This window comes from Manacus vitellinus, unplaced genomic scaffold (genome assembly GCF_001715985.3).
Source record: "Manacus vitellinus isolate BGI_N305 unplaced genomic scaffold, ASM171598v3 scaffold_6_pilon, whole genome shotgun sequence".
NCBI classification, from domain to species: domain Eukaryota; kingdom Metazoa; phylum Chordata; class Aves; order Passeriformes; family Pipridae; genus Manacus; species Manacus vitellinus.
The window spans coordinates 8,624,429-8,651,014 of NW_021940750.1; the positions used below are offsets into that span (position 1 = coordinate 8,624,429).

A 26,586-nucleotide genomic window follows, 5' to 3' on the forward strand; every position below is an offset into this window, starting at 1 on the left:
GCAGAGCACATCCGAGCAACAATCTGAGTGGGAACAGCTACATGACTTAAACCCTGGTTGCACATCTACTGCACAACTTGTCACCCCCGGGGCATTCAAGCACTACCTTTCGTCTTTGAGTGATGGAACTTCCTACACTACGCCTGACTGCTGAGTCTGTTGAGCCAACAAAGGTCTAAGAGATGGGCACAGCTTGTTCTTCTGCTTGTGATTAAAATCATTCTTCCAAATGGCCAAATTCTTCCTTCATTCACCTCCATACAAACCCACCAAGGACAGAAATGCCTTTTCAATCTCAGGTAATAAAAAGGGTAGAAGCAGCAGCAAAGCACCAAACTGAAGCGTGCCTTACCTGAGTGACAGGTGGATTGTTCACTGTCCCTTTACAGTTTCCCATGACAGCCAATATATTCCCTGTGGTATCCTGTGCCTGAGACTCCAGGCAGTTTCCTCCTTGTTTAATTATTCCTGGAATCAACTCCTTTTCAGGAATCCTTGAAGTAAAATGACAGTTGCATGGTACTTCATATTCAGAAATGTCCAAAGCACTTTCACATTTATAAGGGCTTAACAGGCCCCTGACTGAAACACAGCCCCCTATATTTGACAGAAAAGGAACAATATTATGCTATCCATTTGAAATATATGGAGGAGGCAAAAGTCAAGGGAGAACTTGGTCAAAGGACTGGTATCTTTTTGTTTCAGAAGGCATATCAGGATCTTTAGGTATACCCCAAGCAGTTTAATGTGTTGATTCTGAAATTCTGAAAGAGGCCATTTCCAGCAAAAAGCTATATCCACACTGATTTACCCTGCTTCTGCCTCCCCCTTTTTCAGTCTTCTCCCTACTGGTAACACATACTCATTGTCTCAATGGTAGGAATACAGGTAAAGTCTGTCAAAGCCAGACTACAGCTGGATGTTTTAGCCTCCACTCATGTTAGCCACAGACTGAGACGTAAAGGTGTGTTGGATAGCATATGCTAACAAACACAGATCTATCCAGGCTACCTCCCAGCTGAGCAAGGGCACAAACACTACTGAGTCCTGACCCAGGGCAGGTGAAGTCACAGGCATTCATCAGAGCTTTCTCTGAATCACCCACACCTCTGCACTGAGGCTGTCCAGCTCTACTTGGCTCAACTACCTCCAGGCAGAGCATCCAACGGGCAGAGACCACGTCATAACTGGGAGGGATGTAGTGCTCATCCCCACCTTGCACCTCTGAAAACACCACTGTTGCACATCTCCAAGGGACAGCTATGTGGGGCGGAGCAGAAGGCTCCCAGAGGCAGGAGCAACAAACCTTTTGCAGAGTTGTGATGATATATGCCAGGAAAACACAGGAGGTTTCTCACCAAAAAGAAGAATTGAGGAAAGACTTTCTAAGTGTAAGTCTTTCCTTTGTCCACTGCCATCAAGGCTCAGGTTCTCATTGTGACCCACCTCCCAAATCCTTCAGAGATTTCTCCAAGTGAAAAACTGACTCACTTGAGCTCAGGGTAGACGTTCTCCAGATACCACTGGAAGGATTTACAGTTCAGTTTGCGTCGCTGCTCCATTCGGTCTGCAACACTGGAAACAAAAGTAGTTGTTGAGGATAAGGCAGTGAACAGGAGGGAGGGGAACAATGAAGATTAGCCAGGAGGTTTGAGGGAGATTATATGACGTTTTGCCATTACTCATTCTCCCACAAAGCTGTTGCTGGGTTCAGAGCACTAGCAGTGACCTGAGGTGAAAAGGAGAGAGGCAAGTGGCAAGAAACAAAAATGGAAGAAAGCTGTTCTTCCAGAAAGCTCTTCTTCCACTTCCTTTAGCTCAGAGTGATGGCAGGGCCCAGGTCCTACCTTGTTAAATAATACATTGCAGTAAAACTACTGTAGGATCAGGAAAGCACTTCTGCCTCTGAGTGCCCCTGCAGATGCATATCATGAAAGTTGCACAGTGATCAGCTGCTGAAAAGGCCTAGAAAGTGTTTATGCTCAGGTATGCACATATGATTCATCTGTGTGTGCTAAAGAGTGTCTCTAGCTCATGGCAGCAGCTCTAGGCTCAGGCTGGGTTTCAGACCTGGAGAACTTAGTTATTTGTTCTTAAGCTGTTTGGGGAAAGGGAATAGTATAGGGGGAGACTAATTCGACATCTCAGTAACTGTCTGCTGCACCAGTCCTCACATTGTTGATTTGCTTGGCTTTAGCTGGCTGAACGAGAGAATTTCTCTCAAGCAGTCACTCTCAAGTGGGGTTCTGCAGGGCTCCATCTTAGGCCCTGTGCTCTTCAACATCTTCATAAATGACTTGGAGGCAGGACTGGAGTGGATACTGGGCAAGTTTGCAGATGACACAAAACTCGGAGGAGCTGTTGACTTCCTCAAAGGCAGGGAGGCCCTGCAGAGAGACCTCAACAAATTAGAGAACTGGGCAAACACCAACTATATGAAGTTCAATGAGGGAAAGTGCTGGATATTGCACCTGGTATGGGGCAACCCCATACGTTCCTACAGACTGGGGAATGAGATGCTGGAAAGCAGTGCTGCAGAAAGGGACCTGGGGGTCCTGGTCAATGGCAAGTTGAATATGAGTCAGCAGTGCCCTGGCAGCCAGGAGGGCCAACCCTGTCCTGGGGGGCATCAGGCAAAGCATCACCAGCCAGTCGAGGGAGGGGATTGTCCTGCTCTGCTCTGCACTGGGGCAGCCTCACCTTGAATATTGTGTGCAGTTTTGGGCACCACAATATAAGAAAGACATTAAGCTGTTAGAGAGAGTCCAAAAGAGGGCATTGAAGATGGTGAAGGGTCTTGAGGGGAAGCCGTATGAGGAGCAGCTGAAGTCACTTGGTCTGTTCAGCCTGGAGAAGAGGAGACTGAGGGGAGACCTTATTGCAGTCTACAACTTCCTTGTGAGGGGAAGAGGAGGGGCAGGCAGTGATTTCTTCTCTGTGGTGATCAGTGACAGGATCTGAGGGAATGGCCTGAAGTTGTGTCAGGGGAGGTTTAGGTTGGATATTAGAGAAAGGTTCTTCACCCAGGGGGTGGTTGGGCACTGGAACAGGCTCCCCAGGGAAGTGGTCACAGCACCAAGGCTGACAGAGTTCAAGAAGTGTTTAGGTGATACCCTCAGGCACATGGTGTGAGTCCTGGATATGCTCCTGTGCAGGGCCAGGAGTTGGACTCAGTGATCCTTGTGTGTCCCTTCCAACTCAGCATATTCTGTGATTCTGTGAGCAGTGAAACCAGGAGCTCTTGTCTTCAAGCTGTAACACTACATTTGTGTGTTGGAACAAATTTCAACTGTACTTATGCACCTTGCCATCCTCAGCCCCCAGAGGCCACTGTACATATACATGAGGCCACACACCTCAGGAACATGTACTTAGATTCTATATACCAAAATTGTGGGGAAGGAGGGTCCATTATAGGCCCCGTTGTCAGTGATGGTGTCAAAGGCATTTCCATTCTAAAATCTAGATATAATGGTTCTAGATTAAAGTTCACAGGATTGTTACTACAGGTCAAGAAATTGCCTGAAATCAAAGCCTTACACTTTGCTCCAGCTCTTATTCAGCCAATGCTACCACTAAAGTCACTAGGAAGTCTGTGTGAACAAGAGCTGCAGGTTTGGCCCCTAAAACACATGAGCAATATATCCATGTACAAAATGCAACAGTCCGATTTCCCTCACAAGCAGCAGGGTTACTTGCTATTTGGCCCTAGTCCAGCTGCTGCAGTCAGCCCAAGGACAGATAAATTAGGCAGGCAAAGCTATTTGTACCAAGATATGTAATGCATCATGATAATAAAGCACAATGTACAGCAAAAAAAGTGACCTGCTTGTCATCAAATAAGAAGGACATGCATCATTACCCAGTGCACATAGCTACACATTTGAGATACAACCACATTTGCCAAGTCCTTACACTGATACAATAGCCATTTGTTCACAGGGCAAATACAACCCACAGGTATACAGCACTCCTGGGATTTTTACATTTATTTGGGATTCAAAGGGGTTTGATAGCACAGAGAGCAAGCTCTCCTCTCATCTCAGTCCATCACTGATTTCTGGGTCACAGAGAACGGTTAAGCCTGCAACAATGAATCCCATGTGGCCTGAAGACAGCTTTAGCAAAGGTGCTGTAAGGAGCACAGTTCTGCAGAGATTGTGTTTCTGAATGACATGTCTCACCACTGCCCATGTTCTCTCCTGCAAACTACCCATTCACTCATCAGGAAAGAGGGGAGTGCACCAAGTGCAACCTGCCCCATGTGCCAGCCAGCTGTGCTTGCCCTGAGATTCTATCCACACAGGAACTTCAGGTCAAGCTCTAGTAACTGCATAGCTTGCATTTCTAGAACAGCTGCATGTTGTGTTAAAAAAATATTCCTATCAATCCACTTAAAATGTTTGGTCTTTTAATTTCATTACAGATCCCTCTGGCCTGCTGCTAAGAGATGATTTATGCAAAGTTACTGGGGGAAAAATAAAAGGATTTAGAAGCAAACCTCATTAGCCAGACACTCAAGCTACAACCTCCCTGGCAAGCAAGCCTTTTAGAGCATCTCTGTTTCTCACACTTAGCCCCAGAGAAGGTTTAAAAACTATTTGTTGCTACCAAGCGTTTTACCAGAGCCTCCTACCAAGGTCTGGGGGCAGCTTACCTTCCAAACGATTTCCCAATAGCAGATGGTCGGGCCTCATAGTAGTACTGCTTGTATTCATCCATCCACACCTCTGCTGTGCGCTTGGTGTTCCTGCAGGGGGATGAGGAGATGATTTGCTGAGTGCTGTTGGAGAACCTGCCCTCCCAGTGAGCAGGTGCTGACTGGGTGAGCAGAACTAAGGCCTGTCTGCCAGGAGGGAGTGGGGGATGGTCCCAAATATGAAACACACTGGGCAGTATGGATGGATAGAGACTGAATGTGTTAAGTCTACAAAGCCTTGCAGGAACGCTTCTGTTTGGAAGTTAAAATTTTAATAGCCATAGTTTACCATGACTTTTTCACACATACTCCCTCTGCAGAGACACCTGGACTGACTGTCACCATCCCACTCATTTACAGTATTCCTTTCCCCAGATTAGAATAACACTATTGGATAATTCAGCTTGGAATGCACTTCTAACATCTAACATTCTGCCCAAAGCAGACTAGCTTCATATTAGGTCATGTTGTTCAGCGTCTTGACTGGTTGAGTTTTGAAATCTCCAAGGATGGAGATTTCACCGCCTTTCTGGGGCCCTGACGCAATGCTTAACCACTCTCATTGTCAAACACTTTGTCTCAACACTCTTCCCTTCCCATCTATCCTGCAGTAGAAGTCATCCTCAGGGCTTCTCTCAGAGCACATACAGCTCAGAGACAACAGAGATAACTAAGGACTGCCAATACACAGGCACATGTCATAAGGCAGTATCCATGAACAGCTAAGTCTCACTCTGGGGTACTGTTCCCCCCTCCACTGCAGACTGAGGAAGAACAAGATGCACTAATACAAACAGAGAAGGGAACGGGTTTTGTTCACAGAAAACAGCAACTCATCCTTCCCTTGAGAACAGATGCTCAGCCACAAGCTGTTCTCTGTTACCAGGCAGAAGACAACACAGAATTCAGGCTTATTTAGACATATCCAACATGAAGGTGATCTGGCTGCTACCAGGAACTACTCAACACCTACTTGATGTAAGTCAGTGCATTGCCCTCAGGAAAGTCATAGGGATGGCGCTTCCTGAACACGTGTCCCACTCGACTGCAGGGAACGATCTCCAAGCTGCCACCACACATCCACACTCGGAAAGAGAGCTCTGGAAGAGACCCCAAGAGTCATACAGATACAGGCAGATCGGCAGCAGTTCCAAAAAGGGCAACTTCCTTGCCCCTCTGCTCTAGATGTATTGCCTGCAACAGCAAAATCGGGAAAAGCGATGCCATGGTGAGAGAAGAGAAACTGTTCTCCCTTCGTTAAAATGGAGGCAACCCTTGTGGCTCAGAGACTTCCTAGCCTTCTCCAGTCCTGCTCCTCTTTAGTTCCCTGAGCATTTCAGTGAGACACCTTTGCATCTGACCAGGTCATTGAGGTTTCTGTCAGGCCTTCAGGATGGCATTTGTCAACAGTGACATCATTGCCACACCCACCTTGTTTTGGACTCCTGTAACATTCCTCCCTGCACATAGATGGAATTAAAAAAGGAAGAATTACTGTGTAAAGCAAATCATGTGAGGAAGAAAAGGAGTTTAGAAGACAAAGAGAAAGAAGAGAACAAGATGAGGGCATAGAGATTCAATGTCTAGAGCAAAGTCCTCTCCCTTATACCTCTAGGTTATCCACCCTACAATGGCTTCTTGTTCTGGTTGGGTCTATTTCTAATTTAACAAAAAAAAAAGAAAATAAAAAAGAAAATAAGTGGATGACTGTGTTACAGTCTGTCAACAGTTGCCTCTGCTGGGGAAGCTGCTCAGAGCAGATATGAGTCTAATAGTATGACTATAAAAATATGGAGAGAATCCTGCTACTTGAAGAAATCCACCCTATCCTGAAGCTAAATTCAACATTTTGGTAAAGGATTAGAAGAACATGGAGCTTTGATGTACAGGCACTTATTTGCATCACAGAAGATATGTGACCTTGCTCAAGCTTATGAGTCTGTCCTCGCAAATTTAATCACTGCCACACCAGAGGGGTTTTCCACTCACATTTCATGTGGTGCTGAGAAGAGAAGAAGGAAGAAGGAAAATGAAAATTAGCTGGGTAGTTTGGTAGTCCTTATCAAAAGGGCTTCAGATTGTATAGACTAATTACTTCAAAAATTTTACGCAGTTGGGATCTCCCTCCAGTAATGCCTGAAGTATGTGGCTCTGATGTTTAGAAATTAAAAAGAAATTATGCATCCAGATCTATTGGATGTTTGAAAGCATATATACACACTAACATCTTCCCAACCTTCATCTTCGTCCATTGCTTTCCTCTCTGCACACTGAGAGAGGTTGTTAAACAGTAAGTTGCAGGGTGGGGGAAGGTGGTGCATTTAATCTAGCTTCTAAGTAAAAAAACGCATTTTACTATACCGTATTTTGTGGCATTTCTTACTATCTCTTGTCTCTCCTTGTCTCTTTTCCTGAGCTTATTATTTTCAGTTTCTTTTCAAAAGGGAGTTCCAGATTTGAATAGAGGAAGGGTTTTAAAACAAAGAAAAAAAAAGCCCAAGACATAAGTTTATGTCTGGTGGTGTGTCCAGCTGGCATTTGCTCTCCTGGAATGAGGTTCTGACTCACTCTGGCCTACAGCAAAAATATAACTCAGTCTAGCATGTGTAACTTAAAGTCTCGTCCATTTCCCAAGAGAGGATTTCTCATGCCATCTTAGACACACAGACAGACTGCATGTCCAGGTTTGTAAATGATAAAACTCTTTAAAGAAGAGGCAAAAGAATGCAGATTTTGGACACATCAGAGAAAATTAAAACCAAACATAACTTATTAAGGACTTTCATCCATCCTCTGATGAAAAATAGAACTTTTTGCTGTACATTTTTCAGGAAGTGACCTAGTCTATATGTGTTTTAAATTACTTAATCACTGTGTTTTTTCCCCATCACAGTGGAAAAAAGGGGATTTACCAGCTCACATCCAGCTGGAAGGATATTTAAGCAGCTGGTAATTGCTGCCTGATCATTTTTGTGTACCTGCTGTGTGTGTAGAGCTCATCCAGCTCTGTGCCCTTCCCATACCTTCTCTTATCCTATTTCCTCACACAAAAAAAGTTTCAAAGTAGTTTATTAAAAATGGCCTTCGTGAGCAGAGAATGGCCTATCCCACCCACTCAAATTAGTCAGAACCCCTCTTCCACCTCATCTAAAATGATGACCTAATCCAAACAGTTTCTTTCCACTCAAAACTGTAATTTTAAGTAAAAATAGTGTTTCAGAATATTATTAATAGTTTTCCTTAATCAGAAAACCCAGTTTTCAATTAAGTATGGTTAACATTTTTTTTATAGAGGCTAAATTAACCATTCTGAATTTTTCAGGGAAAATTAATATTTCTTGTTGTCAAATACAGGTTGGTTTCTATCCCTCTGCATTCAACAGTAACAGGCTCAACAGAGGATAAGAGACAAGTGATGGTAGACACAGAATTTACAGGAAAACCACGTAACAAGGCAAAGCTGGTAAGCCCTGTACATGTTGCTGAGTCTCACACAGCCTGGCCCAGCCACTGCCAGGCTTTACAAGAGCAATTTCAAGGAGAACGAAGCAATTCTGTGGAGGTTTTGAACAGCTCTACCTGTAAGAATGGCCGTGAGTGTGCAGATAATTTACTGCTACTTATGGCAGAGAGCTCTGCTTATTATCATACTACTGATATCATACAGACCAAACAACAACACTGGGCTCCCAGGTGGGCAGAAGCAGACAAACAAAAACCTAAAGAAATATTCTTTCTCCCTCCTTGAGGCTTACACCTTTTACAGAGTTGCAGCTCAGAGGTTGGCAGAATGTCCAAGTAGCTGGCTCTGCAGCTGAAGCAGGGCTAGTGACAGCAAGGAGCTGAGTCTGGCTGTGCAGAGGAGTCCAAGGGACAAAGAAGAGGGGATCTTCATGCCTGGGTAAAGGCTTCCTGGCACAGTGCTTAGCTGATGTTACTAGCACTGTTGAGATCCCAATGCCAGCCCCATGTAATATCTCTTTTTAATATAATGAATATCATAAAACTGAAGCAAGACCTGAGAAAACAGAGGACACAAGCACTTATTATTAGATATTTTGCTTTTAAAATGTGGTACTTTGATATTCTACTATCAGCCCAAAATATTATTTCCTGGTTTCAGAAAGCATTTCAGAAACAAGCAGTTCTCACAGCTGTGTTCAGAGAAACAAAAGTTTCCTCTTCCTGACTAGCTTGTTCTTCCTAGTTGGTTCTCCAGGTGCTAGAAAATACCATACAAATTCTTCTTTAAAGGGTTTTATTTACAAATCTGTGACATTTATGCAAGCTGTAGAAATAGAATTTTCTTTAGCAGTGTTAGCTACAGAAAAATCTACTTAAGTTAGTGCAAGACAGCATAAGGCTTTTATCACTTCAGCTCCACCTGCACCATTTCTAAATGAATGCCCCAAATACTTGAGGTCTCCATGAACCTCTCATGGCATCTTCTTGCATTTGTCACTAACATCTGGTGACATTGCAGCACCCCTTCACACTGATCAAAGAGAGATTCCTGGAATATCTCTGCTGCCATTAAGTGCAAGGACACAGGTTTAAGCACCATGCCCTATAACAGCACTACAGTGGACAGACTACACTGGGCCTCTGAATGCTTTACATGTTTGTGATGCCCTAGTCTGCTTCTAAATGTTTGCATTCTGAATCTATTTGTAATCAAATTTCATTTACAAAGACACTTGTTTTATTAGGAAAAATATCTTTCTGACCTGTCAAACTGGGAGACCAACTCGGACTTATCTACGAGAGAGGAACAGGTATAAGAGACTGTAGGAGTGGCTGTCCACTTCAGAGCTGGAGCAACACAGACTGTCATGTGAAGAACTGGAGGAATGTTCTCCAAAAAGAAGCAACCATTTAAATTTCAGGAGGTTCCTCCTTCTTTCTCGTACTGTGGAAGCACCTGTATAATAGCACATATGCCTGTAAGAGAGTGTAGCCCTGCTTGCAGAATGTCTCCACTTTATGCTGACAGCAATAACAGCTCCGACCACCATGGGGATTACCTGGCCATGTCCCTAACCTTACACTGACATACAGACCAGATCTCTCAGAAGAAGAATTCTGGTAAGTGATGAAGACTGGGAAGAGGTTCTGCATTAGTGTGCCATTCCCTTGAATGACAATTCCCTACACTTACCAAAATTTTCTCCTCCCCAGATGTCCATTTGAGTATCATATTTTCCCAGGTGGTTAAACCAAGACTTGTCAATCACAAAGATGCCTCCTGCTATAACAGGGGTTCTGGAAGAGAAAACAGAAGCCCACAAAATAATCACAAGTATATGTAGCACCACAAGCTTAATTTTAGAGGGCAGACAATTTATCCAGGCCTGACAAATTTTACCTCATGTAAAAGAGAAAAAGAGTAGAGTTGGGAAGTGAACCTGCAGCAAGTTTCTGAGATCCATCTCACTAGATCATTCTCCTGCAAGCAGATGACGGTCTTAGATGGTCCTGCAAGCACTACAGGAGTAATGCTGTGTCTTTTGCATTTATACAAATATTCACAGTATGAAGGAATGACAGGGGCACTGTCTGATGACTGTGTTCACCAATTAGACACAGTGTGACAGGCTGTTGCGTTTATTGCTCTGCTGTTACCAAGCTGGTTGCCTCTGATGTGCAAAACAGAGGCTCACAAATCACACAGAGGAGTTAAATGATACTTTTATATTACAAATAGGGAGCTTTATGCCTATACAGACAAGCACCGTGACTTTTCATATCAGGATTTGTTACATTCTACACGTTTCAGAGCCATGTACACTGCAGTGAGGCTGGCAACAACTGTCTCATCTGTCCATCGACATGCAGATTTAGGAGGCAAAAGTAATTCTGTGCCCACATTATTAAGTAAGATTCAGTTTTCCAATCTGCTTTACACCTGCTGGATGACTGTTTATCTGCTTCAGTCCTTAAGTTTTCACTTGAAAGGTAGAGGTAATTAAAAAACCCCAAAGGGATTTCTGAGGCATTCAGTGTGTTGAGTGAGGGAGATCACAAGAACAAACATATAGAAGAAGAGGTGGCTTGTAGAGGCGGCATGCATGATAGTATATAATTCCTGTTCTTACAATATTCAGAGGGTATTGACCTCAATGCATGCAAAAACTAACATGAAGAGTTTGTCATCATCAAGTGAACTCTCTGGCATTTTGTCCTCAGCAAGGCAGTCTCTGTACCCTCCTTGCCATACAGGTGAAGGCTTGGTAAAGGCATTTGGAGGACTGTACCCTGTCCATCAGTGACAGTTACCTTATAGACTGAGTTGGGTCTGTTCTGGACATTTTCTGCTCTATAGGAATCTGCTCCCACTTAAAGTGAAGGCTCCAGTCAAACCCTGAGAAGGAAAAAGACACGTCAAATTGGTTTTGTTATTGTAAAAACAATACTACTAGCTTCAGTGATAGTCTCTACCTTTACATCACAAGCTATCTCTTTGTTCCTTCCCTGACCACCCTCACAGTCTACCCAAAATGGCAATAGTCTATCCTAATATAGATGTTACCAGCTTCTGTCTTGGCACCGTCACCCCTTGGCATTACAGACCCCTCCTCAATTTAATTCCACATCTTCAGGAGAGTGCTGTCAGTGTGAAACGTAATTGTATTTCGGCCAGAAGTGTCTTACACTTCTCTATCTGCCAAAGTTATGAGGTTTAATAAAGTGGGATGTGATGTATTCTGGTAACAAAGGCCTGAAGATCATTGTAAATATCACCTCTTTCAAGGCTACTTATAGCTGGCCTGTGAGGGTAGTTGAGCACAGCACAGTCACTAACTTCATATCATTGTTGAGGGTAGCCAGAGAACAGGTAGCCCTTGGCCACAAGCAGGGCAGAAGTGAACCCCAGCCACAGAACAGGTAGAAGGGCATCAGGCACTGAGGTGACTACAGGAACAGCTGCAGGGGGTTCAGCTGCAGGGCAGAGGTGAAAACGCTTTGAAGAAGATGCCATGAGATAGTCTGGCAGATCAAAGCAGCAACTGGAAGTGCCTGTCAAGACTCCAGTGTACATGTAGCATAGGGAGGGCATGGTGAGACATCTAATCAATTAACTAAGTCCTGGAGTTGCAAACTGTTATGACAGTGATGCAAGCTCAAGCGGAAAACACTAGTTTTGTTCTAACTCTGCAAAGGACTTTGCAAGTTGCAGAGAAAAAAGGACAGAGAATCCATCAGGAAAGATCATCACTGTTTTCTTGGAAAGCTGAAGAGAACGTAACTTATTTTTCATGCACCATCCCTCAGGCCCATCTTACACAAGCCATTCATTATACCCACCTCCCCTCAAATCGGCTGATGCTGCCAGGTAGGCAAAATTATCCAGGCTGATAACATCAATAATTGGACTCACCACTCGGGTATAATCCTGAGGGAGAGAGAGCAAGGGAGAAAAAAAGGAATCAGGCTTTTCTTGAATGTCTGGTAAAGCTGCCAGAGATCAGAAAACACAAAATGTGCCACACAAAGCTGCACATGTAAATCTTTGTCTGATTTCTCCAGTATGGTTCTGGTAGTTGCACAAGGGAACCGTGGCCACTACATCCAAATGTGGAGACAGTGGGTAGTAGCCAGTTGCACTCCATGGATGTGGGAAATGGAGTCAGACTCCAATACCCAGCAGTGCTGCTAAGAAACAGCTATTTACTTCCTACCCAAGTCACAGGGCTTGAATCACGGTCCCAAAAGTTTTGTGCTTGCTTTTGATATCTACCGACAGCATACTTTCTGTTAAGCCATCCTTGCATTAACTCATTATCATCAGTTTAGGAATTATCAAACACCTAATAAAGTATCTTCATAAGAAATACTATGAATCAAGACCCTACACTTAAAAATCATATTGCAAACATTATAATACATATAATACATTATATATAAATTACAATATTAAGATATTGTGAGTACTTTATCGCCATTGAGGGGTATCGATATTTACAGTTTTCCTTTGCAATCCTTTTAGTAAGTAGAAGTTGAATAGTTTTTCAACATCAAAGCACAGGGCATTAAAGACAGTCTTGTGACAGCTGACACATAAGATGAAACCGAGCTGCCAATGCCACAAACAGCACCTTGTTATCAAACAGCTGCCAACATCCATGCCTTTCCTATCAAACCTTCATTTGGTGCCTTGCAGTAGTTCCTCCTGATGTTGCACACATGTTCAGGATGGGGTATCCTAGGTGAGAGTCATCATTCATGTTCATTCCCCTCTGTGCTGTGATGGTTGCCCAGAGAGAGTGTGTTTGCCCAGCCTGAACCCCTCAGCATGCACCTGGCAGCCTGGTGCACCAGCCTCTTCTCCACCAGTCAATGCCAGGACTGGGTAGGGAAAGACTGAAATCCGAACTAGGGTGCATATCAGAAATGTAGGAAGTATGTCAGAAATAGGCTGACTTGAAATCTGCTCACTAAAAAAATTAGTATATCAGAGTCAGCACCCAAGATTTTGCAATTTAGATCCTTCACTGAAGAAACTAGTGAGGTTCTTTCTACTTAGGGACCCCTATGCTGCTGCTGCAGCTTAACTTTAAGACCAATAGTAAAGTAAACATTTACGGGCTTCAGAGACAGAGAATTTATTGAACAGGAATAAAAAGCAGAAGCTTTTTTAGTTATCAATCCTGAAGTTTCATCTTCTTCTGCTCCTTCATATTAAGCCAATCAGACATGGACAAAAAGCATCATTAAAGTCTCCATCCCTTCTCCTGGGGCTCATTACTCCATTGTATCCGCCTTTCAGAGGGGATCAATTACAGGCACTTGCAAGCATGGCTTGACTTTTCCCATCACCTCTCCCCTGCCTTCTCTTACAGCAGAGCTGTATGTCTCTCCCTCGAGCTCTCCAGGGCAGTCAGGGTGACAGCTGCTAATATTTCCGCCTCATTTTCACTCTTCCAGCCTCACATCTATCTTTTGCCAAGTGAACCATCAAAGGGACATCCCTGAACTCGCGGGTGGGTCCTCTGTGCTAGGAAGCTGCTGCATGCACGTTGTGTATGTTGGCAGCTCAGTAGGAACATTAATGGAAGGAAAATTGTGGCAGTGACAAGGCAGAGGGGAGGGTCCAGCAGCAAGAAGGGAGGTGGAAACCATGGAAAAGTTGCAGAGTGTATGCTGTCAAAGTGGGTGTCCTATGTACAGTGAGCAGGACTAGGAAGCACGATACCTGCAGGACACATGAGATACAAGTTGATGGTTCCAGAGTTCACCTTTGCATCCCATCACTCTGCACCTTCTGCCTCGGCACACTATCAGAATGTAGAAGCCCATTAGGGATCTCTTGCCCATCTAGCTCAGGTTGTACTTTCCTCTGTAACAGCCTGCCTGCCTTGGCAGGCTTTGTCCTCACCAGCACTGCTGATGGCATGTGAGGGCAGAGGATCCACCAGCACAAGTCAGGCAAGCTCCATCCATCCCAGAGGGGGATGTGGTGCTCACCTGTTTCACTCTCTGAAGCATTGGCTGCAGCCACTCACTGTTGACTTCACAGTGACTGTCCAAGAAGGTAAGAATGTCAGCAGTAGCCACTTCAGCTCCTCGCACCCGAGAGCGAATCAGCCCTACAGTGAGGAAAGGACAGCAAAGGAGCAGGAAGGTTAGGAAGGGAAATAGTTGAGCCTCGTTCAGAATAAATACTTTGTGTGGCCATTACAAGGGAAGAGCAGGTGAATCTCCTATATCACATCTCCATCAGGAACAGAGAGCAGTTTTAGCAGGGCATCCTCTGGGGGCAGTCAGCTGAGCCCCCCCAGCACACAAAGAATAACTTCTCCTATCGCTTCTCTGCATGACACAGAACTTTCATCTGGCTCCTTCTCTTCCAGCTGTCCCTACAGATACCTTGCTGCTGCCTGCTTGCTATCTCTTCCATTGAGCACCCTGCTCCCTCTCTTACCAATTCCCCGTGACCAAATTCTACTTTCTCTTTCTGCCTTTCTTACTGCTTATCTGCTTTATTCTCATTTGTCCTTTATTCTGCCCTGCAGTCAGAGATATCAGCCTGGTTCTCAGATGTCTCCTTACAGACCATCCCACTATGTGGGAACACTCTTTGTGAACTAAACAGTGGTTCCCGTCTCTCCTTCTAGATCCTCACTCCAGGCCTGCTGTTCACTGACAGCTTTAGAAATAAACCAGCACAGGTGAGTCAAACTAAAGGGCAGCTGGTAAAGTCAGAGTTACCATTTATGCATGCAGGAGATATATGAGAAAAAGCTTTCCTTAATTGTACCTCCTTATGATAGATATATGATTGTTTTTCCTTCTCCCACATCTCCTACATGGCTTGTTATCTTGCACTCTGAATTTAAAAGGACGGGACTTACACCTACATCTTTATTCCTAAAGATCTTAAAATGTGGTCTTTGTTCTAGCCAGGCCTCTGGACTCCACTTCTCATTATTTAAAGTGTGAAATGAGAGCCTTGAAGCCTGAGAGTTGATAAGCCACATTCTCCCTCCACAGAGCCTCCAAACTAGAATACCAAAACAAACTGCAACTATAAGAAATAACATGTAAGCAGCTGTCAGGCAAACAGGGTCATGTGGGAAAATATGCAAAATCTTTGTATGTACAAAGCTTTCCACACTCACCTTCTCGACGCGTGTTTCGTAGACACTTGACCTTTGGGATCTTGGTAAGGAGCTGGCAGTCCTCAGCTTAGGGAAGGCAAAAAAACACATTTGGCACACATGCATGAATTATTTGCCTTCAACAGAGAGCCCCAATTAGCTGTTCTCCTGCTTCTCCATGGGAGGAGAAATTCTACTTTCATTTAGCATCACATTAATCAGCCTGATGGACTTAATCCTGTTGTCTAAAGAGTACACAGAAGAGCACTGCCTGCTTGCTGTCCTTAGACAGCTGAGCCTATGTTTCCCAATCCTCTGAGCAGCCAGGCCTCCAAGAACAATGAGCATGTGCTGGCAATGTGGCACTGGGCACCGATGAAACGGAGGGAACACAGGGAGCTGGGAATGTAAATGACCAGAGTGACAAGGATAAGAGAGTTCTGTCATATAAAGTGATCTTATCCTCTCTCTTTGCCTGCAGCGGCTCATCTGGGCATTTCCTGCCATTTGCTCTCAGGGCACTTTCTGCTTGACTTTGTTTAATAAAGACCAAAGGGATGTGACCCATTTCCTTGGAGACACTATTACATTAACACATGGATGCCTGACCGAGGGCTCTGCTGGCAGCTTGCCAGAAGCTCTTGGCATCTCTTATTTACATTGGCCAGGGAAGATGACAGAGAGGAACAGTTACCTGCTCCAGCCCAGCTGTACCAATGAGCACTGAGTTGTTAGTTCTCTGCCATCTGCTCTCTATTCCTGCCCTAGTACAGGTCATAACAATTTCTAACTTGCTCTTTTTTCTTGCTCCAAGTTCACCCCAGTTTCCACATTTATTCCACATTCCTTTTCATGTCTCATGCCCCCCTTTCCCGCTGTCATCCTCCCACAGACTGAGCACTCTGGGGAGAATTCAAGGCCCTTAGCCAAAGTGCATCTTTTAGCATGTTCCTGTACAAGCATTTCCATTCTGAAGGACACATGCAATCTGAAATTCTGCTCTTATGTGGGCACTTTAGCAGCTGCTGCACTATCCAAGGGAAGTGGCAGGGGCTCTGAATTACAAAGTATCATGATTTTGCTGGACCTCTGCTACAAGGGAAGACAATGATCTCATCTTGGCCAAGTCACAACTTCAGGTATGAGAATCCTTATTAACTCGTTCACTCTGCAGGAGCGGAGCACATCACTCTGCCTGCAGCTACTTGCAAGAGAAGACAGACTCTCAGTATCTTTGGAGAAACTGAGGTGGGTATTAAAGCAAAGTGTCAGACCTCAAACACGGGCTAAAGTACCTCCATGGAGGTGTCCCGGGGGAGTGGCTATATCCATAAATATCCAGTTGCCAGTGAAAAAATGAGAGCTGTCATAGGATGAAGCTTTGTTAAAATCTTTCTATTTAGCCAGGAGCCTAAATGCAATTTTTTGGATGAGCTCTGTGCAGAACGGGTACCAGAAATATATCAGTTTTGATCTGGTACACTTTGCCCATTGAGAACTGAATTTTTAGGTGCTGAGTGTAGGACACCCAGGATTGTTTGTTGGAAGTACACAGAAACATCGAGCTTCTACAGCTGGGCACAGCTCAGTACTTATTCAAATCACACTGTAAGGCCCTCAGAAACTTAAATTCCTCATCTCAGCATCCATCTTTAAAAATGCTTTTTTTTTTGGCCAAAGCTATGTAAAGTATTTAGCTGCAAAATCAAAAGAGTATTGCTTCCTTACCTCAGCAGGCCAAGGTGGGCATTCGCGGCTATCTGTAAAGTGTTCTGAAGGAGTAATTATTAATTATTATAAATGGTACACAACTAGATTGTCCTTGAATCTAGTACACATCATGGGAGAAGCAAGAAGGCTTCTATCTCCACCACCTCACCACTACTACACAACAGCCCGGAGCAAGAGCAACTGTACAGATGGAAAGAGTACACAGCTTCCAGTCTGCAGATCTGGTGGAACTCATGCAGTAGACACTCCATCCCTATGACAAGCTGCAGAAGAAGGTATGGTGCTGCACAAAGCACTAACCTTTCCACAGCTTCCAGAGACACCTGGGATCCTAAACATATGAAGGCAGGCAGGCAGTCTTGCCCTGGTCTGCCTGCAGGACCACAGGCAGCAATTTTCTGTAGGTTCCACTGCATCCTCTTGTTCTCTCTTGGTCTGTAATTACCCACTCTGCACATGTACAGCATTGCTGCATATATATCTGTGCTAATCAGCTCACCAAATGGTGCATAATAAAACTAGACAGAGATCTCTGGCAACCTAGGCCAAACTGCCAAGCAGACAAAAAAGGAAGACCCAATGTAAAGAAAAAGAGAGGAAGACGCTCTGGCCTCTGCCATGCATGGACCTTAAACACAGAAAAACTCCCTTTCTTTTCTTTTTGTCTTGCATATAGACAAGAGGAGATCTGTGAGAGAGGGGTCGAGCTCAGGGAGGACGAAAACCTCCCGCAGAGCAGAAGGGGAAAAGCTCGCTTGATTTTGATTTTCAGTACAAATACAAAAACAAAAAGCAGGAAAATAGAAGGGAAGAAAATCAGTGGAAATCCATACTTACAATCTGAGCTGAAGTCATCTACCAAAATGATCTCCTGGATGAGACTGGGAGGGGTGCGGTTCAGAACACTGCAAGAACCCAGGGAGGAAAAAACCACACTTTGTGAGCTGCCATAATAACAACGTTAAGACTGATAAAAATCTGCTATGCTATGCATTACAACAGGAATACCAAACTCCAGTAAAGTGGAAGTGGTGACCTTGCCCTTGTAGCAGGATTCATTGATAGGAACCAAACTCCAAGCAGGAGTATCGCGGAGAGCTGTGGCATCTCAGTGGTACCTTACAAGGACCCACAGACAGGAAGCTGACTGGGGACTTGCCAGCTAGCAAAGGATGCTGCTGCATGCTCTCTGACTCCTAACACAGAGGAGAAATGCAGAGTCTGATGGTCATTTCCATTTGCCAGGCTCTGGGCAAAGTTCACCATTGCTGGAGAGCGAAAAGAGCAGCCACTTTCCCCCATAAGGAGCTCTATCTTAATGCCACAGATGAGCCCTGCTCAAGCTTTCTCACCAATTCCCTTCTTTGGACAGGAATATTGTCAATACTGCCTTGGCAATATTCTGGATTTGGATTTTTTTTCCTCTTTTGCTTGTTACTTCTTTCAAACCAGCTCCACACTTGCTGAAAGCATCCTTTTTCCTAGGGTGGTTGCACCACACCCTGCAACACCCTCAGGACTGCAGTGAGTTTGCATCTGCAGGATACAGGAGCTTTCACACACAGGGTGAGATAGAAGCTTCTGCCCTCCTCAGAGGTCGAAGAACTCTAGTACCCTGGAGTCTGAGCAGTTTGGTTCTGACCTCTTAATTGCTCTCATTTCTTTAAGATGCTTGAACTCATTTTCCATGAACTTTAACTCTCTCCCCTGGCTTTACTACCATCACTCAGCGTATTCTCCCTTCAAGCCTACTCCAATGCTTCTATGAACAGGCAGGTCCTCATTAACTTCAACAAGATTGCTCAGTAATGCTTAGGTACCCCAGTGTAGAGAACAGTTATGCAAATTTTAGTATCAAAAACAGAGGTAAACACTATTCTACCAGTTCTAGCAACCTGTCTCATTTCAGTGACACCTGCTCTTCTATTTTGAGCAATTCTGCAGCAAGATTGCTGGGTTTTTTTCTCTTCTGTGGGCTTTTTTGTTTTATAGAGGAAACAGATAGCAAAACTAATCCCATACTCTCAGGTATGAAGAAGTAGAGAAACAAATTATCATCTTGCTAAGTAACATCACTAATGCCTTTGCATACAGAGCCAAAGTTTCTTCAGTTTGTGAATTTTCTGCTGTCTCTCACAGCAAAATTCTGACTGTTCTGCTGCTTAGTATCACATCCCACTCTGTTTCAGATTTATGCTGCTTTATATGCCTCTGATAGTATTTGTATTTTGAGCTTACATGTCCCTAGATGACTGAGTTTGCATTTTTTAAAGCTGAATCTCATTTGCTTCACTTGGCACATACCTCTCTGAATCCTCTCATATGGTGGGGTGGGAGGTGGAGGGGATGTTCCTCTGCCATTTTAAGCGCAGATTCTCCCAGCACAGCCATCATCTGCATATTTTATAGACAAGGTTGCCCTGCACTGAAATTCTTGTTTGTGCAAACCCAATGCAAAACAATCCAGACAGACTGCATCCTGCAGTATAATGGCTGTAAACCAGTATTCTACACATTCTCCCACTAGCCTGGCTACTGGCAATGCTCACCTTTTCTTCAAAAGTTTCAGGTCTTTCAACTCAACACATCTGGGGAAAAAACCCCAAACATTTTGTTCTCTCTTCCTTGCCTGTCCACTGATTCCCCAGTAGAGAGAACACACTCCTTGAGGAGTTCACAGCTCATTGTACAATGTCCAGTTCTTCTCTCTACAATAATTTGCTGTGGATCCTTGGGAAAGGTAATTAATCTTCTTTGCACTTTGTTTTGCTTGTCTTTTTAGCAAGGAACACAATAATCCTAGTATTTCTCTTCAGTGAGGTACAGAGACTGGCATGACAATCAATTACTTCTAGGCACAAAAACGCATTATTAGGATTCCAAAATTCAAATGACAATTGCATTTTACAGCAGAAACACCAACTGTTCTCCCTTCATCTCATGGACTTCCTTCTTACTTTGTTTTTTTTCACAGCTTCCTTCTTCTTTTTGTATCAGTGTCCTTACTCTCTTGCATGACATGACATCACATCAGCATTGCCAATGACTTTCTCTCCTCTGCTGATCTGTCCATCCCCCATCAGCTCACAGATAATCCTGTTTATTCCAGATGTTAGCAGAAGAGCATCTTTTTTCCCTTTGCTCTAAAATAATCTCCTCTTTTGCCATCATCTCAATTGTCATTGTAATGAGATGCTACACCAAGTGCTCTAGCATTGCAATAGCATCCTTTTAATCAGAATTTTTACAGGCTGTCTGCATAGGCACTGAACCACTGACAGCTGTTCGAGTCCATTGACTCAGAGCCTGGCCATTCACCTTCACATTTGCACCAAAATCAAACAGTCCCTGCAATAGTGACTGAAATCAGAAAAGGAAAGAAAGGGACCAGATAACAAAGCAGTTGACTTTCCCTTCAGTGGGAATGGTCACTGCAGCTGAGGTGATGGTATCGCTTAATGACTAATCACACGTAGACATCAATCACAGAAAATGAGAAAGAGAACAGGATGCCAAGCAAGTAACTGGTTTGAGAGTGACAGCTATGTCCTACCTAGGAAGAGAGATCCCAACAAAGACCTTGAAAAATGGATGACCCATCTGTTCAGATTGGACCCTGCAATACTGCTGCCACTGGAGGGAGTGCTGTTGTGAAGACCTGTCTGCACTCTGCTGTGAATGGTATAGTGGATGGAATTTCCTCCCAGACCTTTGGCTACAGCTGTACTCTTCATTGCCAGATAGTTTACAGCCAGTGTATGTGACTGATTTACTCCTTCCTTAAATCATGCTAGAAGTGTCAATAATTTATCCCGATCTGGTGAGGGATCCCAACGGCTGAGTTCTTCTTGAGCTCTACAGTATTTGGAGTGTCCCACAACCAAGCATTGGCTAGGAGCCTTGCCTTTGAGGCACTGGAGGTTTAACAACCATACACAAAGGTAAAGGCTCAGGTCATGTCTGTGCTGTTAGAAGAGGTATAGAGCTAAGTCCCATTTGGAGGTTGACATTGATGTTATAGAAAGGGAGTTGAAGACTTCACAGTGCTCTTCAGGGCCTCTTCTGTAACCTGAAGGTCCTGTCTTTCAGCAAAACTCATCTGAATGTGCCAGGCTGAATTACTGCTGTGAGTGTAATTTTTGCTCAATTCACATACACAGTCAATGCACCAATACTATGTGATTACATTGCATCCCTTGCACTTCAGGATAAGTCAACTATCAAAGGAACAGGGCTGTTCTGTTCTGTTGGGTTTATGACCTGGCTGTGAGTCTGTGAAGGACCACAGTGATATTAAGCAACAGGAAGCATAAAATTGCATAGCTTGCTTGCCTGCTTACCCGCTGACTAGTCAGATTTGCAGCTTGTCATTATTTCTGTATCTGTAAGAGCTTTCTTAAGCTAGGTAGGGTATGATTATTTAGAGAATTAGAATGAACCATTTGAAATGCATCTTGTGAAAGTTAAATATGATTCTACTGTTATTATGGGCCTTTTCTCAAGTTCTGTTATCATAATTACACTGTGGGGATGCTATAAGAGAAGTGGGGGTGAAAGAGGACAACTGATGGACACGAGCAGCACTAAACCCAAAATTTTCTATGTCTGAAAACATTTTAAGAGGTCTAATCTTTTGAGGTGAGTAGAATATATATTACCAGTTGAAGTTTTCATACTTGAGATCTTTGCAAGTCTGGCTGTTGAGTGCCTGAACTCAGGCACTCAAAGATCAGCCAAAAAACTTTGGGAAATTCTAGGAAGAAATATATTAAAAGGGTATTGGGATTGAACTGTTTAAGAACAGCTCACACAGACTCTTCTCACTTGCGGATGCAAGCCCAGCAGCCTGTTCCTGCTGCTCATGCTGCTCCCCCAAGGAGCCATACAGTGGGTAACTGCAGATATGCTCTGTATTTGAAAATATGCCCACACTGCCAATCCAAGCCCCTGGTTTGTCCTAGTGGGCCAGCTGAAGGCTAGAACACTAGCACTTGGGGAACTGCAGTCACCCTGCTTGTCTAACTGCTGGAAAATTCCTATTTCTCCACCAGTACCCTTCCTGACTCCACCATCCAGGCCCAGCACCCCTTGCTGAACTCACCTCTTCACCGTGCGGAGCAGGGTAGATCGCGCCTCATTGTGGAAGGTGATGATGAGACTGGTAGCTGGCAAGTCAGCGTCATAGCGTACAGAAGTGCACCTGCAACACAGGGGAGCAGAAGTGTAAGACAAACATCACTCAGCAGCAGCCACTGCAGCAATGTACCTAGAACTCCTAAGAGAGTAATATGCTAAAATCAGAAACAGCACAATTGAGCTGCAGCAAGGGAGGCCTCAGCAGATCTTGTACCAAAGGTTGGCAGAGCTTAAAAAGAACTGTGCCTGTTGAAAGGCAGTTTTGAGGCTGTGATACCTAAGCCTGCAAAGGTACACACTAAGGAGGGCATGTGGGTTTTACAGTGAGAAAAGATTCAACAGCATGGACTCTAGTCCCTGCATTTACCTGTGATTCACATAAAATCTTGTTTATTCATGCATAGGACATGCATATGCTGAGGATGCATGGAGCTGGTACACCCAGGCATCACCACATAAAGCACTTCAAATTCTTTGGATATTGAACTTTACAGAAAGGAAAACACAAGCTAGTGCTGTGATCTGCATTGGGGAGTTGCTGAGGTTCAACACTAACAGCTCAGCAGGCAGTGAAGAGCAATTCCTTATGTCTTCCCATCTGACTTTGTAATGTTAGGTACATACATACATTCTCACACTCAGAACTAAGGATTAATATGCACCAGGGCTGTTCATACCCTGTGGAGAACAAAGTTTCTGTGAGGGGAACAACTCACAAATGTGAATCCTGAATCCAGTTCTGGCAGATGCTAAGTATGGCAGATTTGGGCTGATCTGCTCCTCCAAAGTGTCTGCCTTCTTAACTTCCAGCCAGGGTAAAACTGCAGTCAGCCAGCACTAATTCCCTGTCTGATGAAGAGTCCACACCTGTTTTTAACAATTCAAGGCCACGCATAGACTGAATCCATCCTGGGAGGGAATACAAATCACTTCTTAGAGCCACTAGTTGTATTTCCACATTTACTTACTATTCTTTTATGGTTATTGCTAAACTGTTACTGTTTTTATCATCACATTTGATCCTACTGGTTTATGACTTTTTCATTGCAATGTTTTATTAAGGGGACAGCAGCTTCATACAACAGCTTATAAACATATGAAGAAATCTTTGATAAAGACTCAAGTGGAAAATGTGAGACCAGACATGAGACATACCATATTTATTATTGTTTCAAAATAACTCTATGATGTAATGCATACAAAATGCATTGAGGAATCAGGAAGTGGAAAAGCAGAAGAGGCTCATGTATGTGTTATTTGAGGAAGTCATCCAAAGATTTCAGCATTACTACAGCACCACAAAGGACAAGGACAAGGTTTGCACTTGAAAGTTGACCCTGTCTTTGCTTTGGATCAAAGAAACAGCTACATACTAAGGCAGAAGGAACTTGTAGGATATGGAGTCAAGTATGTCCGTGCTTTACTTGGGTGCCTGAAGAAAAATTAGCAAGTTAGTGACCTACTGACTCCCCCGATTCCTTAAACACAGAGCCAGGTCCACAACCTAACTTGTATCAGCTGAAATAAGTCTTCATCCTGAGTTGCCATCACAACAACTATTCCAATATCATTATAAGGCAAGATACTCAAACACAGTTCCCTCATTCTCCAACTGCCACTCCTTTAAAGGGGAAGAACATGGAAATAGGTTTATTTGTTCTGATTATATACTACTTTGGACTCCCCATTGCTCAAGGGGATCCTTGAAAATCTGGGTCTGAAATGGCCATACATTTGCTGGGGATTACATATATGTTGCTCTTCAGACTGAAGTGCACAAACGAGGCTTTGCACAAAAAGCATGCTCTGCATGCTAATGCAGATCAAAATAAACAATAACTCACCTTTGAAGTGAGCTGGTTTTCGGCCAGAACATGACAGCAGATTACCAGAAAACAGCAATTCTGCATGGCAGAGAGACTTGTCAGTACCACAGGATATGGCACTGCTGCCTCCAAGTCACTAGGAAACCAATCCCAAGTACTCTGCTGGGGAACAGGAGCACAAGACTTGGATCCTACAACCAAGGTCCCGACTGCTTCCCTTCATAAGGACTCTGATGGCTGTCAGTGCTGGCAGGCTTACAAAACTCCATGTCTCCTGACATCCCTTTCACAGTTTCAATCAAGTTAGATGCCTGGTTTGCTGTTCCCAGCAGCTGTGAAATGTTGCTTTGCAACCACAGACGGGATCTAGGACTTAAGTAGACTGTTTGACACTATCCTATCCCTCTCAAACCTACACTTTTCAAGATACAGCATTACCTTTTTGTACTCCAGAAACTACATTACTTGAGCACTATTAGCATTTTAAGGATGAGTTTATTCAGCTGAATAAATTCGCTCCCATTGAAATAAGGACAGAACAACAGGACTTCGCAAGCCATCAAACTGTAGTTGCAAGTTAGTTTTATCCCCACCCCAGCAGCCTTCATCCAAACAGTAATGCTCAGGCTGGAAAGAAGGCACCAAATCAGCTTCAGACAGCCAGGGCACAGCAGGTGATGACTACTAGAGCAAAGCAACATTGCAACAAAGGTATACTTTGCAGGCAGGAGAGGGAAGCCATGATTGTGATGGGAGTTGCGCAAAAAACAACTGTCAGATGAGCAATATGAGCTGCAATGGAGGAGCTGTGCTAAAAAAAGTTGATGCTTGGACCTGGAAAAAGAGATGCTAGAAAAGTCACAGGCTGGGGCTGAATTAGTCAAGGGTCTCAGAGCATTTGAGACCCTTCCAGATTAACCATCCAATTCAGTGAAGTAATGGACCAATGTTGGCAAAGAAAAACCCCAGACATCCTTGGTCAACACTGCAGAACAACACAAGAGGACAGTGGTCTCCCTGCCCCAAGCAGCAGCCATGGCTTAGAGCAAGGGCTGCAGGGTACCTGTAGTGCCTGGTGTCCCGAATGAGTCGATCGCTGCTGAGTCTGTCGCTCTCCAGCTGATTAAAAGCATGCTGGCGGTAAGGGTCTTCTCCAGCCTTCAGCTGCTTTGAGGACAAATAAGCCTTTTCATCAAAACCCCTCCGGCTGTTCTTCTCTCCTTGGGGAGTCCGCGTCATCTAGAGCAGACACAAGCATCAGAGCATCAGGGAGAGCCGCCTACACATGGTTAGACACAGATAATAAGTTCAGACATTGCCACACATCTGTAAGTGGCTCAGGTATGGAGAAAGACATGACAGGCAAGAGCTTGGAAATGAGAGCAGGAAACCCTCATAGACTGGGTTTTATAATTGCCTTCTCTGAGGAAAATTGCAGGCCTCCCTATCCTTGCTGAATGAGTTTGGGATGAAAGCTGATGTTCCTGATAGCACAGGTAGAGTCAAATTCCCTTTAGCACTTGTTACAGAGAATGTGTGAGGCTGCAGACATTTGGAAATCCTTCCAGGAGATGCATGTTTGAGAGCAGTCTCCAGCCAAGGTGGCTGAAACACAATATTTTGAGGAAAAACAGTTTCAGCCTTTTGACAATGACTATTTCATACAAACACAGAGGCAGCTGAATTAACAAGTTCCCTGCTGTGCCTTGCCCAGATTTTCCCAATCTCACAGAAGTCCGTGATACAGTTGAAAGCTGCATGTGACTGTCCTCAGTACCCCACAAGAGTTAAAATGCCTGAGCCATCCCTCTCCTCTCCTAATTTTCCTCTAGCTTTCTGAGGCCATAGAGTCAGTGCAAAACCAGCCCCTAAAAACCATTCACTAGGGTCACCAGGGGAGAGGACAGGCACAGTTCTGGCCCATGCTGAATTCAGGAGATTTTGGTTGGAAACAACATACAAACTCTAAAATATTGGATTATAAAGCAATCAGGATTGTTCATACAATAGAAGTAGTTTAACAAATTGTCTGTGGTAGCCATTTGGTAGACCAAGTCATGAAGAAGCCATAAAATACTCCCAGCCTTGTGCAAGGGAGTGCTGGAGCTCCCTAAAACTGCTGCAAGAGGCAAATACTGGCACATACACATCTCATTCAAAGCACTGGATAATCCTCAGATCTTGAGATCATTCTATGTAAAATAGTTTGGATACCCTCTAATACCAGCCTTGATCACATTTCTCCCTCTGCTAAAGAGCTCCTTTTAGTAGTTATACAGGGTAAGAGATCACAGAGTGGTCCCCAGTATCACACAACATTTTGCTTGAGCCATCTTAGCGGGCTGGGAAAGAATTCAAGAGACCCACCACCACAGCAAATTCCTTAAGCAAGAGAGTGCTTAGAAGAACCTACATATCTCCAACTTTCTCTGAGAAAGGCTACCTTGCAGTGCAGGCAGCCCTAGGAGAACCAGAGTGTTGGATAAGAAGATGGCAAATGAAATTCAGCATGGAGAAGTGTAAGATAACAAACATTAGGAAAAAAAAACTGAACTACTCATGTACTTTGATGGATTTCAAATGAACCATGACCACT

At 44.1% G+C, this 26,586-nt stretch overlaps 1 protein-coding gene across 1 annotated transcript in view; it reads right to left on the reverse strand.

The window, feature by feature from the left end:
• Positions 1-25,303, reverse strand: part of GALNT16 (polypeptide N-acetylgalactosaminyltransferase 16) — a 37,716-nt gene extending 12,413 nt beyond the window's left edge. Inside the window, exons 1-12 of the mRNA XM_018083018.2 lie at positions 25,054-25,303; positions 22,130-22,228; positions 17,866-17,933; positions 15,319-15,384; positions 14,165-14,286; positions 12,005-12,092; positions 10,976-11,060; positions 9,858-9,961; positions 5,673-5,799; positions 4,658-4,750; positions 1,492-1,575; positions 353-494 (exon numbers count right to left, since the gene is read on the reverse strand). Coding sequence (XP_017938507.2) covers positions 353-494; positions 1,492-1,575; positions 4,658-4,750; positions 5,673-5,799; positions 9,858-9,961; positions 10,976-11,060; positions 12,005-12,092; positions 14,165-14,286; positions 15,319-15,384; positions 17,866-17,933; positions 22,130-22,228; positions 25,054-25,229 — 1,254 coding nt within the window. The 5' untranslated portion in view covers positions 25,230-25,303. The remainder of the gene's footprint in view (positions 1-352; positions 495-1,491; positions 1,576-4,657; positions 4,751-5,672; positions 5,800-9,857; positions 9,962-10,975; positions 11,061-12,004; positions 12,093-14,164; positions 14,287-15,318; positions 15,385-17,865; positions 17,934-22,129; positions 22,229-25,053) is intronic.
• Positions 25,304-26,586: the final 1,283 nt, after the last annotated feature.